Source organism: Macaca mulatta, chromosome 1 (genome assembly GCF_049350105.2).
Source record: "Macaca mulatta isolate MMU2019108-1 chromosome 1, T2T-MMU8v2.0, whole genome shotgun sequence".
NCBI classification, from domain to species: Eukaryota; Metazoa; Chordata; class Mammalia; order Primates; family Cercopithecidae; genus Macaca; species Macaca mulatta.
The window spans coordinates 49711808-49723868 of record NC_133406.1 but is presented as its reverse complement, the minus strand read 5'-3'; the positions used below and the strand labels follow the sequence as shown (position 1 = coordinate 49723868).

Sequence of the window (12061 nt, the reverse complement as noted above, 5' to 3'; positions counted from 1 at the left end):
AAAAGCTTTTTCTTTAGAAAAATGCTTATGCTTAAAATGTTCCCATATTTGAATTTAGCTGAAATATCATTTTTTATGAAGTAAAAATTATAAAAGTTTTGAGGAGAGCAATAGTTATCCCCATACTTTAGTCAAGAAAAATCTCATTATTCTCAAAGATATTTTTTGATTTGCAACCAAGACATTATTAGAAAAATTTATGTTAAAATTAAAATGTGACAGTTAAACACAGGGAATAATTTTTAAAATCCATCCACACGCTGAAGTCAATTAATACTGTAGTTGGCACTTTGCAAATGCTTACAATTGAATCACCATAAAAACATTGTGAAAATTTTATTCCAATATTACAAATAAAAAATTGAAGATAAGAATTTAGGTAGCTTTCTCAACATAGTACACTTGGTAGATAGTAGAGACAGAATTCAAATAAAAATGCACCACAAATTAAAGACTTTACTCTGCTGAAATACGACTCTAACTTCCTTATAATGCTTCCTTTTGATTTCACCTGACTTTGCAATCACTTATTGATCTTTTATTATGTTCATAACTTGACAGCCTAGGTATTTACTATTGCTTATGGACTTCAAAAAATGCCCCAAATTATCTAATTCAACCCAATTTTATTTATCATCCAATACTTTAAAGACATTGTTATCATACACTGGACTGGTCAAAAAAAATTCAAGCTCTATTTCCTGAGGCTTCTTTCCTTCATATATTTCTGGGTTTTCTATAATCTTGTGCCCTATTCCTAGACAAACATCCCATGTTAACTTTTAGTCTTAAGTTTTCCTTCATTAATTATACTTATTTGCCTCTTTTCCTTGGATACACGTCAAGAGTTGCTTTGGAGAATATCAAGTGAACAAATTAGAATTAATGAGTGTGGGGACCATAAAGAACACTAGAAAGTAGAAATCCTGAGTCTTTATCTTAAAACGAATGTGGATGGAGAGAGTCCTTAGAAGTTATATAAACTTCTGAGGATCCCACATCCAGTTAGGGGAACTCGCATACTGAGGCTCTCAAGTCTAGTTTCAACTTGTGCATTCTGTCATATTCAGCCAACACTCAGTGCTTTCTGTGCATCTGTGCTTGGCTACTTTCAGTTGTCCAATTATTTATTTTGTTTCTGTATTTGTCCATGTTTTCTCCTCCAGAGAGTGCAAAGTTTTTGAAGTCAGTGATTAATTTTATGAAGAAGTCCTGGTATGTTTTTGAAGCATCTCATTGAATATTTTATAACTTAGCAAAGAGATCAGATGATTTTGAACAGCATTATATATGGAAAAGCTACATGATACATATTTGTGGTACCTGAACAATGCTATTAAAATCAGCCCATGATGTTTCTGATGAGATCACAAAGTTTGTATCAAGTCTTAACTCTGTATATGAAACAATTAAATTCTATACAGAAAAAGAAAACAGGAATTAACCAAGGAAAACATAAAAATCACCTTTTTAGTTGATTTCTGAAATGCAAGATACTTTGTTTTTATATTCACAACAGTTTAAACAACTGATATAGCATTAAGATCAATGATACAATAACTCAATACTTTCTATCCCAATATTACTCTAAAAGAAGAAAATATGTTTATTCCTTGTTACATAACAGGAAGGATAATCAACATTCAGTGAAAGCTTTTATTGTCAGATAAACTTAACTGTATGAATGAAGTTAAAAATATTTATCACTACAAACGATCTAAAGTTTTTACATTTTACATTTCCACTAACATTATGTTTCCCAAGCCTAATGCACGGCATTTTTAAATACAAATATTTACAGACCATGTAACACATTTAAAATTAAATATCTCTTTAAAACAGTGACATATAAATGCATTAGTATAATCTTATTTGAATAATAATTACTTAAGCAGATTTGTTTAACAAGAATATAATCAATGAGAGAACACTTTCTGAATATGAACCAATGCGGTAGATGACCAAATCGCCAGGGCCTTAGACTCCTTGCTGCTTCCCCTCATTTTGTTTCTGATTTCTACCCACAATTCCAAAGGGCCAAACATGAGACCTCCTGGGCAAACCCTTCTCTGGTTTTTATTCAAGCCATTGATGGCCTAATAGTTTAGTAGCAAGTTTTCTTAGCAGGTGATAAGGTAGTCTATTCGGTTCCCTACCTGGAGATATGCAAAATCTAGTCATGTTTCTGTGACCAACAGAAGTGCTTTTTATAACTGGGTATGTCAATGCTCACTTAGGAATGAGTTCATATGTGGATCTTATTCTCAGTCATTAATCTAGATTATATTTAAACTGAAGTTCTGTAGAGATGAATGTGTCTTCACAAAAGTTCCTGTTGCTGTTTTATAACTAGAAGTGATGTTACTATTCTTGGGACAGGGTTAGTAGTAACCCAATAATAAATGTTCTTCCTCTCCCATTGTAAGAATCAGATCACTTCTGCACTATTACTGAAAAAAGAGAACATTCATTATGGAAGATGCTATATGAACATTTGGATATCTGAGTATTATTTTGTTTATATAACACATATTATGCTGCTTTTGTAAAAAAATCCCAACTAGATTTTTGTTTGAACTGTTGACAACTTTGCAAAAGCTTAACTTTTACTTAACTCTACAATCTTATAAAACATTATTACTTTTTTCTACTGCCTTTTAATTAACAAATAAGTTTTTTTCTGATTATGAATGGAATGACATCAAATAGAAGGTTTTATAGAATATACTGGCAGATACTGTATGTATTTTGTTAACAAAAAGTTTAGTTTTTACATTTTTAAAATCATTTCACATGACATATTTCAGTTTAAAGGATGGGACCAGATCTTAACATAAACATGCGATATGTTAGAAGCAGATGTATAAGTTTGTCATAAAAATGAGCAAAATAAATTTTCTTTATAACCAAATGGCAACATCTGATTGTACATCTTGGAATTCATTGCAGGTAAATGAGCGTGATCGTCTCCTAAGATTTGTTGGTCTCTGAGGTCTTCCTTCAATCAAGTCTAAATAGATGTCAGATTTCAGAAAACGTGTATAACTGTCTTGTTCCATGAGCTGATATACTCTGCTTTGTGCAGCATCAAAACTGTGGAGGGTAGGTTGAGTGATGCTCTTTGTAATGACTTCTTTGGTGTGAAAATCAAGGTTAACCTGGATAAACAGGAAAAAAAGTGATATTATAGTTAATATGCTTATATAAACAACTTTGAGAAACAGTACAGGACTGATGCAATGTTGGAGTGGGCATAGTGGACTTAGAAGCTGATATAGTTTGGATGTGTGTAGCCTGCCCAAACCTCAGGTTTAATTGTAATCCGCAGCATTGGAGGTGGAGCCTGGTGGGCAGTTATTGGAACATGGGAGTGGATTTCTCATGAATGGTTCAGAACCATCCCCTTAGTGCTGTCCTCGCGATAGTGAGTGGTTTCTTGCAAGATCTGGCTCTTTAAAAGTATGTGGCACCTCACTCTCTCTCTCTTTTGCTCCTGCTCCTGAAATGTGAGATAACTGCCCCTCCTCTGCCTTTTGCCATGATTGGAAGCTTCCTGAGGTCTTCTCAGAAGCAGATGCTGTTAGGCTTCCTATATAGCCTGCAGAACCATGAACCAGTTAAAGTTATTTTCTTATAAATTATCTAGTCTCATGTATTTCTATTTTTTTTAGCATATACCAAAAACTTTATTCTTTCTGTGGCTGAATATTCCATTCTATGGGTATACCACATTTCATTTATCCATTCATTTGTTGCTAAACAATTGGGTGGTTTCCACATTTTGGTTATTGGGAACAATGCTGTTGTGAAAACTGGTGTTTATTACAGTGCAAGAATGGCCTAATATAGATGCTTGAGTGTTTTCCTCTATTCTTGACTAGCATTTCATCTGGTTCTTATCTCCTGGAATTCCTGGTCCTTCTTACTCTCTACGAATTTAGAATAATGGCATATTGAACTGCTAAAGATCATTTAAATAATTAAAGCATAACTCATTTTCAAAATAGGTAACTAAACCTCACAGAGGTTAAATTATTTGAGTCTTGGGAAAAAATGAGCTGGGGCATATTCGAGATTTTAATATGGGACTTCTACTTATTCCAGTGCTTATTTCATTACATTATGATGCTTTCCTCCAAGCAAACATATGCTGCAGTATGAATGTCTTTTAAAGATATAAAATTCTTTAATGTCTTGTATCATAGCACTGCATATATATCTGGTTCTGATGGTAGTAGGTTTTCAGGTAGAGGCTTTCTTTCCCCTTGTCCATAACACAATGCAACTAGTTGCCTTTTTAAAAAACCAAAAACAAACAAACAAACAATAAAATGATGTAAAACGTTGGTTTTGGGAGAATCACTATTTATAAAACACATATTAGAAACATTGAAACTCTATTTAATTAATATTTGAGGGCAGTCAAGTCATATTTGCTAGTCTTATAACCATTTTAGCAATTGTTTCACACAATTACTTCACACTGAGTTTGGAGTAAAAGAAAATCTCAATTGTTTTCCACTTGAAAACTTGCCTAGTTAGGTTTACCTCAGTTGTAAGATTTTTCTCTATTGTAAGATTTTTCTTTTAACCTGTCTTTAAAGTAGCCCTAAAGCAAACAAAAGTCTGTGTAAATAGATGAGCCAAAATTAAAATGGTACATGATACAAACTTCTTGATGTCTCTTGACTTCATCACTTATAGAAATCTTTAGTTTCTATGAGAGGTTGCTTGTGCTAAAGTGATTAATTAAGTGAATGAATCTAAATGTTTCAATTACTCATATTCACTCTTAGCCTAGAAAGAAAATAACTCTGAGAAGTGACTTTAATTGTACTTTTTCTTCTATGATAGTATTTTACAATGTCTTCCATTTGTATGGATAAATCTGTATAAATATCTTCACTCCAGCAACATCATGAACATTCTGGTAGAATGTATGAGGGTACAAATTTGATAAAGGCAGATTACCTAAAAAATTTAGCTCTGAATAGACATTTCTCAAAAAAGACATAAAGTGCCATTTTGGACAAAATGTTCAACATCATTACCCATCAGGGATATGCAAGTGGAAACCGTAATGAGATATCAACTCACTTCAGTTAGAACGGCTATTAATGAAAAAGACAAAAAATAACAAATGTTGGTGAGGATGTGGAGAAAGGGAAACTCATGCATTGGTGCACTTGTGGCGGGCATGTAAGGTAGTTCAGCCATTATAGAAAATAGTATAAGTATTTCTCAAAAATTAAAAATAAAACTATCAGATGATCCAGCCATTCTACTTCTAGGTATATATCTAAAGGAATTGAAATCAGCATGTTAAAAAGATATCTATACTCCCATGTTTATTGCAGCACTATTCACAGTATACAAGAGATGGAATCAACCTAAATGTCCATCAAAGGATGAATGTATAAAGAAAATGTGGTACATAGGGGACACTATTGAGGTATAAAAAAAAACAAAGAAACTCGGTCATCTGTGGCAACGTGAGTGAACCTGGAGGACATTATATTAAATGAAATAAGCCAGGCACACAAAAATAAGTACCACATGATCTGACCTGTATGTAGAATCTAATAAAGTTGCTCACATAGAAGTAGAGAGCAGAATAGTGGTTACCAAGGGCTAGGTAAGGTAGGAAGGATGGGAGGATGAAGAAAGGATGAATCAACAGGTACAGAGATAGATAGGAAGAATAAGTTCTGGTGTTACATTACCTAATAGGTGATTATGGTGAGTAATAATACATGGTATATTTCAAGAGTGCTAGAAAAAAACATACTGAATATTATCAACACAAAGAAATGATAAATGTTTAATTTGATGAACATGCTGTCTGATTTTATTATACAATGCAGTATATATATTAAAACATGACAATGTATTCCATTAACATGTATAATTATTACATGTCAATTATAAATAAAATTAATAAAAATAAGTTGGGAAAAATATAATTCACAATTTTAAAATAAAATTATTAAAAAATTTTGAAAGCAGTTATGCCTTTTTACAGTTATCTTTACTGTACCTCTTTTGGAGCATCAGTCTTTATAAATTTCTCATATATTGCTTTTGCTTTAAGGTGAATTTGTTGAGGTCCTTTGCTTTTCTTGAAATCTTCACAGGCTATCCAAAATTCAATATTTTCCTCACTGAATTCAGTTTTAAGAAATCTGGTAAAAGCCTCTAGTCCATCTATCAAGAAAATAAATAATATAACTACAAATATTATTAATGTTGGAAACATTTACTGATTGATAATAAATAAAACGTAGTTGGAAATATTAACAGAAAAGCTACATCCTCCCTCTAATGCAGCACCGCAGCACACATCTTGCACAATACACATGAGAGACCGCATGTAGTTTTCACAACCATAAAAGGAAAGTATTATTCCCACTGAAATAAGGCCAGTATCTCACTCAGGCTTAAGTTTGACTTTAGGACTAAGATTAAGAGGGACCCCCTACAGTGGACCTCACTTTGTGTCTCTTTTATCCATTCTCCTCCCAGAGCGTGAGGGGTGATTGCACAGAGTCAAGAAGCCATTACATTTGGAATGGATCCTACCTACTTCTACACCATGCCTTTGAATTTCAGGATCTTGAGACTCCCTGACTAAAAGCTCTATGCTTCCAGCATTTACACAGCCTTTTCTCCAAGTCCATCTACCAAAAACACACTGACTCACTGGTAGGTATACCCTTAGGCCTGACTATGAACAAGGCTTCAATTTGCAGGCTGAAGTGTGTACTCAAATGTGCGAAGAGCTGCTCACAGCGTGAAACCAAACCTTGGGGGGAAAGAAAAAGGTGCTAGGTCATGTTTACAGAGCGGAATTGTTAAGTGTCTGAAAATTTTAAATTCAAACATCATCTTCCAAGTGGCTTACAAAGTATATTTGTCAAAGCAGAAGGATAACATATATATTTATTTTAAAGTTATTAGTTTCTATAGCTCATAAACATTTAGACATACAGCATGGGACCTCTTTTTCACATTTTGTCTTGCCCTATAAATGTTAGAGGCAGGTATCAAGTCTTGTGGAAGACAGTCTGGGCTCAAATTAGTGTTCATTTAGTTACTCTGTGGCCCTTAGCGTATTACCTTTTCTTTGTGTGTCTTAGTTTTTCAATATTTATTTATTTATTTATTTATTTATTTATTGAGGCAGAGTCTCCGTCTGTGGCCCAGGCTGGAGTGCAGTGGCCGGATCTCAGCTCACTGCAAGCTCCGCCTCCCGGGTTTACTCTATTCTCCTACCTCAGCTTCCTGAGTAGCTGGGAGTACAGGCGCCCGCCACCTCGCCCGGCTAGTTTTTTGTATTTTTTAGTAGAGACAGGGTTTCACCGGGTTAGCCAGGATGGTCTCGATCTCCTGACCTCGTGATCCACCCGTCTCGGACTCCCAAAGTGCTGGGATTACAGGCTTGAGCCACCGCGCCCGGCCTAGTTTTTCAATATTTAAAATTAAGATAATAATGATCCCCACCTGATAGGGCTGTTGAGAAAATTAAATGTGTTAAAATACACAAGGTGTTTGAAACAGTAAGTGGGACATATTAAGAACTCCATAAGGGCTCTAATGGTGGCTGTGATGATGATGGTGATCTTGATAATTTTTATTTAAGGCTCACGAATATGACATTTACATAACTAAAAAAGTGGCAGACTTTGGATTCAACCCTAAGACAATGTGACTTCGAAACTAGGGCTCTTTCAACTATCCTTTTTAACACTCTACTTATTTTTAAGCCTTTTAAAAGTTAAACTTTTTTTATTTTGAGAAAATTATAGATTTACATGAATTCGTAGGAAGTAATGAGAGAGACCCCCATGTACTCTTTATCCAGTTTTCACCAATGTAACAACTTGGAAAACTACAGTGAAATATCACAGCTAGGATAGTGACATTAATTAATATAATCAAGATACAGAAAGTTACAAGTATAACTCATGTTGCCCTTTTACAGCCACCTTTACATCTCCCCACATATAACTCTTTTTAACCCCAGGTAACCACGAATCTGGTCTCCATTGCTATAATTTTGTCAACTCAAGGATGTTATATAAATTAAATCATACAGTATATGTTGTTTTAGATGTTTCTGTTTTCCACACAGCATGATTCTGTGGAGATTTATTCAGGTTGATGGATGTATCAATGGTTTGTTTCTCTTTGTTGCTGTATTATATTCCATAATATGAATATACTATCATATATTTAACCATTCTGCCATTGAAGGAAACATGAGTTATTTCTTTCTTTTTTTTTTTTTTAGTTATTACAAATAAATCTGCTATGAACATTTATGTATAGTTTTAAAAAATGTACACAAGTCTTTATTTATCTGGAATAAATTCCAAGGAGTGAAATTGCTTGGGTGTTTGGTAGCTGCACCATAGAAATGTGGAGGGAAGGGAAATATGTTCCTAATGGATTTTTCAGATAAACTTTCTCAGAATAAATCACATTCGAGTTGGATTTAAATGAGTTTTAGCAATCTTTCTTTAGATTCACTCTCACTCTCTAGTTATAGCCCATTTCTCTTTCTGCTGTGCTTATGTAAGTTATTGCATAAGGAAATATCATGAGTCCCATCTGGACTTCCCACTTGGTAGCATCTGATAGTACTGACCCCCTCCTTTTTCAAATACTCTTCCACATAGGATTGTAGGATGCCATATCTCCTAGTTCATACTGTGTGATCGTTTCTTTGCGTGTTGTCTGTTTAGGTTTAACTCCCTCTGTTCTCCATTAAATGTGCTATTTGCTAAAATTCTGTCCTTTACATTCTCCTTTTCCTTCTTCTTTCCTTTATCTTCCCTATTTGCCCATCTTCTCTCCTGACATTTTCCTGAACTCCTTTTTTTCTGACATCCAACTGTACTTTATGCATATTGTTAACACCTACAGACAAAATGAGGCATTAGAAACAATTCTGAAAAACAATAAACTTTTTCTTTTACATGTTGATATCATTAAAATATTTTAATCTTCTTACAAGAAATTTTTTTAAAAAATCTTAACTTCAAATATTCCTCTAGCTACTAACATATCTTTTTTCCTTACAAATATAAAATCTTTGATTAAGTTTTCTACACTTCGTCCCTTAATCCCCTCGATCTCATTTACTTTCCAACACACAAAAATGTGGTTTCTATTCAACACTTTACTAAAATTATTTTTGCCAAATTGACTTAATGTTATAGTTAGTGAACATTTTGTTTTCAGTCCATATGTTATTTCATCTCTCCACAACAGCAGGCACGGTAGAGAATTGCCTGTAATTCTCTTCAATGGCAGCTAAACTCCAGAGTTTCGTATTACACCTCTGACTATTGCATCCCCAAATCCTTCTCAGTTTATCCTTCTTCATCTTTCCCTTAAACTCATTTCCTGAAAAATTACTTCAACACCCAAATACAATCAATATGCAGATGATTCTTAGAACTTATCTCAAGCCTCTTTTTCCGGAGCTCCAAGTTCATATCAAGCAACATGTGAGAAATATCATTGAATTGGCCATTGAATTAGTCATATGAATGGTGCATTTATCATCTTTACCCCAAACCTTCCCTGCATACATTTCCCATTTATTGACTCTATCCACTCAGGGATATAAATGGGAACCCTGGCATTTATTCTCAGGGATTTTTAATTTTCCTCTTATCTCACACATAGCTGATAATCAAATCTTGTAAAATTTCCCCTTTCATATATCCTACGTCTGTCTTTTTATTTTTGTGCGATCTGTAATTACTTTTATTTAGACGGGAACTGTCTCTCACACAAATTATTATAAAAATCTCCTAACTAGTGACCCTGAATTGAGGTTTTCCTTGTCTCTTCCTCCAATCTCCAAGTGTATTATCCACATTCTAGTCAGCAATATCTTTCTGCAGTACAAATTTTATTATGATTCTTCACCGTTTAAAATGTCCCAATAGCGTTCATCTCTTCCTACCATGTTTTTACACTGATTTAAGCTCCACTCACAGAGAAACATGTATAGTTCCATTCATGTGCCATGTTCCTGAATCTCTTAGTTTTAGCTCCTGTTGAGAATACTTTTCCCTTCCTATTCTAAATCCATAAAGCAATTTTATTAATCTAATCCATACAGCCTATATTCATTGAGGTTGAAATTACATTTCATCTTGTCTGGAGAAACTTCACCAATCTCTAAAGAATGAGTTGGGTGTCCTTCATATATGGCCTTTTACTGTGCTGAGTAAACTTAAAATATTGTACTGCAGTTGCCTGTTAACTTTTGTTTTCCAGGCTACACTGTAACATACATAAAATGAAGACCCTTGTCTAATTTGGTGACCCTTGTCACCAAATTTCCAGTACCCAACATGAGAAATAACGCAATAATTATTTAATAATACTAAAATAAATTATCAACAAATAATTGAATTAATGATAACAATACAGAATTATATTTAAAAACATGAAACAGTTCTAGGAAATATTTTGTGTACTAAATGAAATATCAGACCTATCATATTTATAAGAGATATGGACAATCAGAGCTAGTAACATAAAGCAAAAAATAAAATAAAAATCCACAAAATTTTGTCCTATTGTGAATATGGACAAAAATATGTAATTAAAAATAGACCAGTTTATTTAAAAAGTTAATTCTTAGCTTGATGACGTTAAACAATTAATATTCTAGTTTCATGCTTGGCAAGCAAAATTTTTAATACACTTTGGCGGCTTCTTTGGTCATATGAAAAGGTAGAGAAATGGCTATCAGTGACAGTTTTATTTCTGAATCTATATTATTAGTTTGGAATTCAACCTTATGAGTTTTGCCAATGTGAGCCTTCCACTGAGAGCTGGGTCTTTCCTGGCATGCCAACAAGATGACAGCATCAATTTTGAGAACTTGTAAAGCAGAGTTCGTGGTGAATGCCAGTCTATATGACTTTGGACAAGCTGGCAAACATTTCTGGAGGTACACTGCTCTCTGTTGGATATCACTATAAGTTATTCAAATATATCTTATAATGTATTCCTTATTTTGTTCAACTACTTTATTAAATATGTTTGTTTGCATCTTGAACTCCCCACTGAATAATTCATTAGTTAATCTAAACAATATTGATCACATGCTATGTTCCAGACACTGGTCTAGGTACCAGAAGTGGACAAAGCCCTTGATTTGATATTTAATCTATAGAGCCCTACCTTAAATAGAAAAACAGATTATTATTACACTATTAAGAAGAGGCGAGTCATTACAAAGTAATGGGAACCAGACTTGTCCTCCTACCACAAATAACTATAAAACTAGAAAAAATATTGAGGCTGTAGTTTTCAAGCAGAATACAACTGGCAACAGGGGAGAGGAAAAACACATAAAGTGAGTGCTAGGCTTGTTCTGGCTTTCTACCTGGGGGCATTTTTAAGACTGGAATGCATGAAGACGGAGGCTAAACAAACTAAGAAGTCTTGCTGAATTGAGGAGGCAGAGATACGAGTTTGGGCATTATGATGTATTTGGAATTTGTGGGTCAGGCTACTGAAAAAAGGAGACATGCAGAAGGGTGTGGGACAGTTTGAGTGACCTTGTACCAACTTGTTCTCTCTTTTTCGTCACTTGTAGTTCTCAAAAATAAATGTACAATGCGCTGACAATGCAACATCCTGAGATAAGAAGAAACTGACCAGAATAACCCTGCCCTGCTCCTTTGCCACCCCAAAAGAGGATCTTCTTTAACACTTTAGTCCAGGGATACCTGTATTCCCTCAGACACAAAAACCAAGACAGGCTGCTTTCTGGGATCCCTCAGCTGCAGTGCAATTGGAACATCATAGATAAGATTTAATTCACTCTTAACAGCTTTTCTGAGTGTTGAGGGAGCAGCTCATTATGAATACTAGGCTTCTATTATCCCTTGCTGCCTATTTGCAAGTACTAAAGTTGCTTTGCCCAACTAGTTGTATCAGTGTTCTATCATAGTGGATTTGTGCAAGTAATCAAAAATTGTAGCCCAAGATATAGGGGGCTTAATTGGTAACCAGTGCACAGTGAATCTGC

General features: G+C 34.2%; 1 protein-coding gene across 1 annotated transcript in view; it reads right to left on the bottom strand.

The window, feature by feature from the left end:
* Nucleotides 1–321: 321 nt before the first annotated feature.
* The window catches only part of RGS18 (regulator of G protein signaling 18), a 28514-nt gene continuing 16774 nt past the window's right edge, over nt 322–12061 (bottom strand). Inside the window, exons 4-5 of the mRNA XM_001113061.5 lie at nt 6038–6204; nt 322–3158 (exon numbers count right to left, since the gene is read on the bottom strand). Coding sequence (XP_001113061.1) covers nt 2901–3158; nt 6038–6204 — 425 coding nt within the window. The 3' untranslated portion in view covers nt 322–2900. The remainder of the gene's footprint in view (nt 3159–6037; nt 6205–12061) is intronic.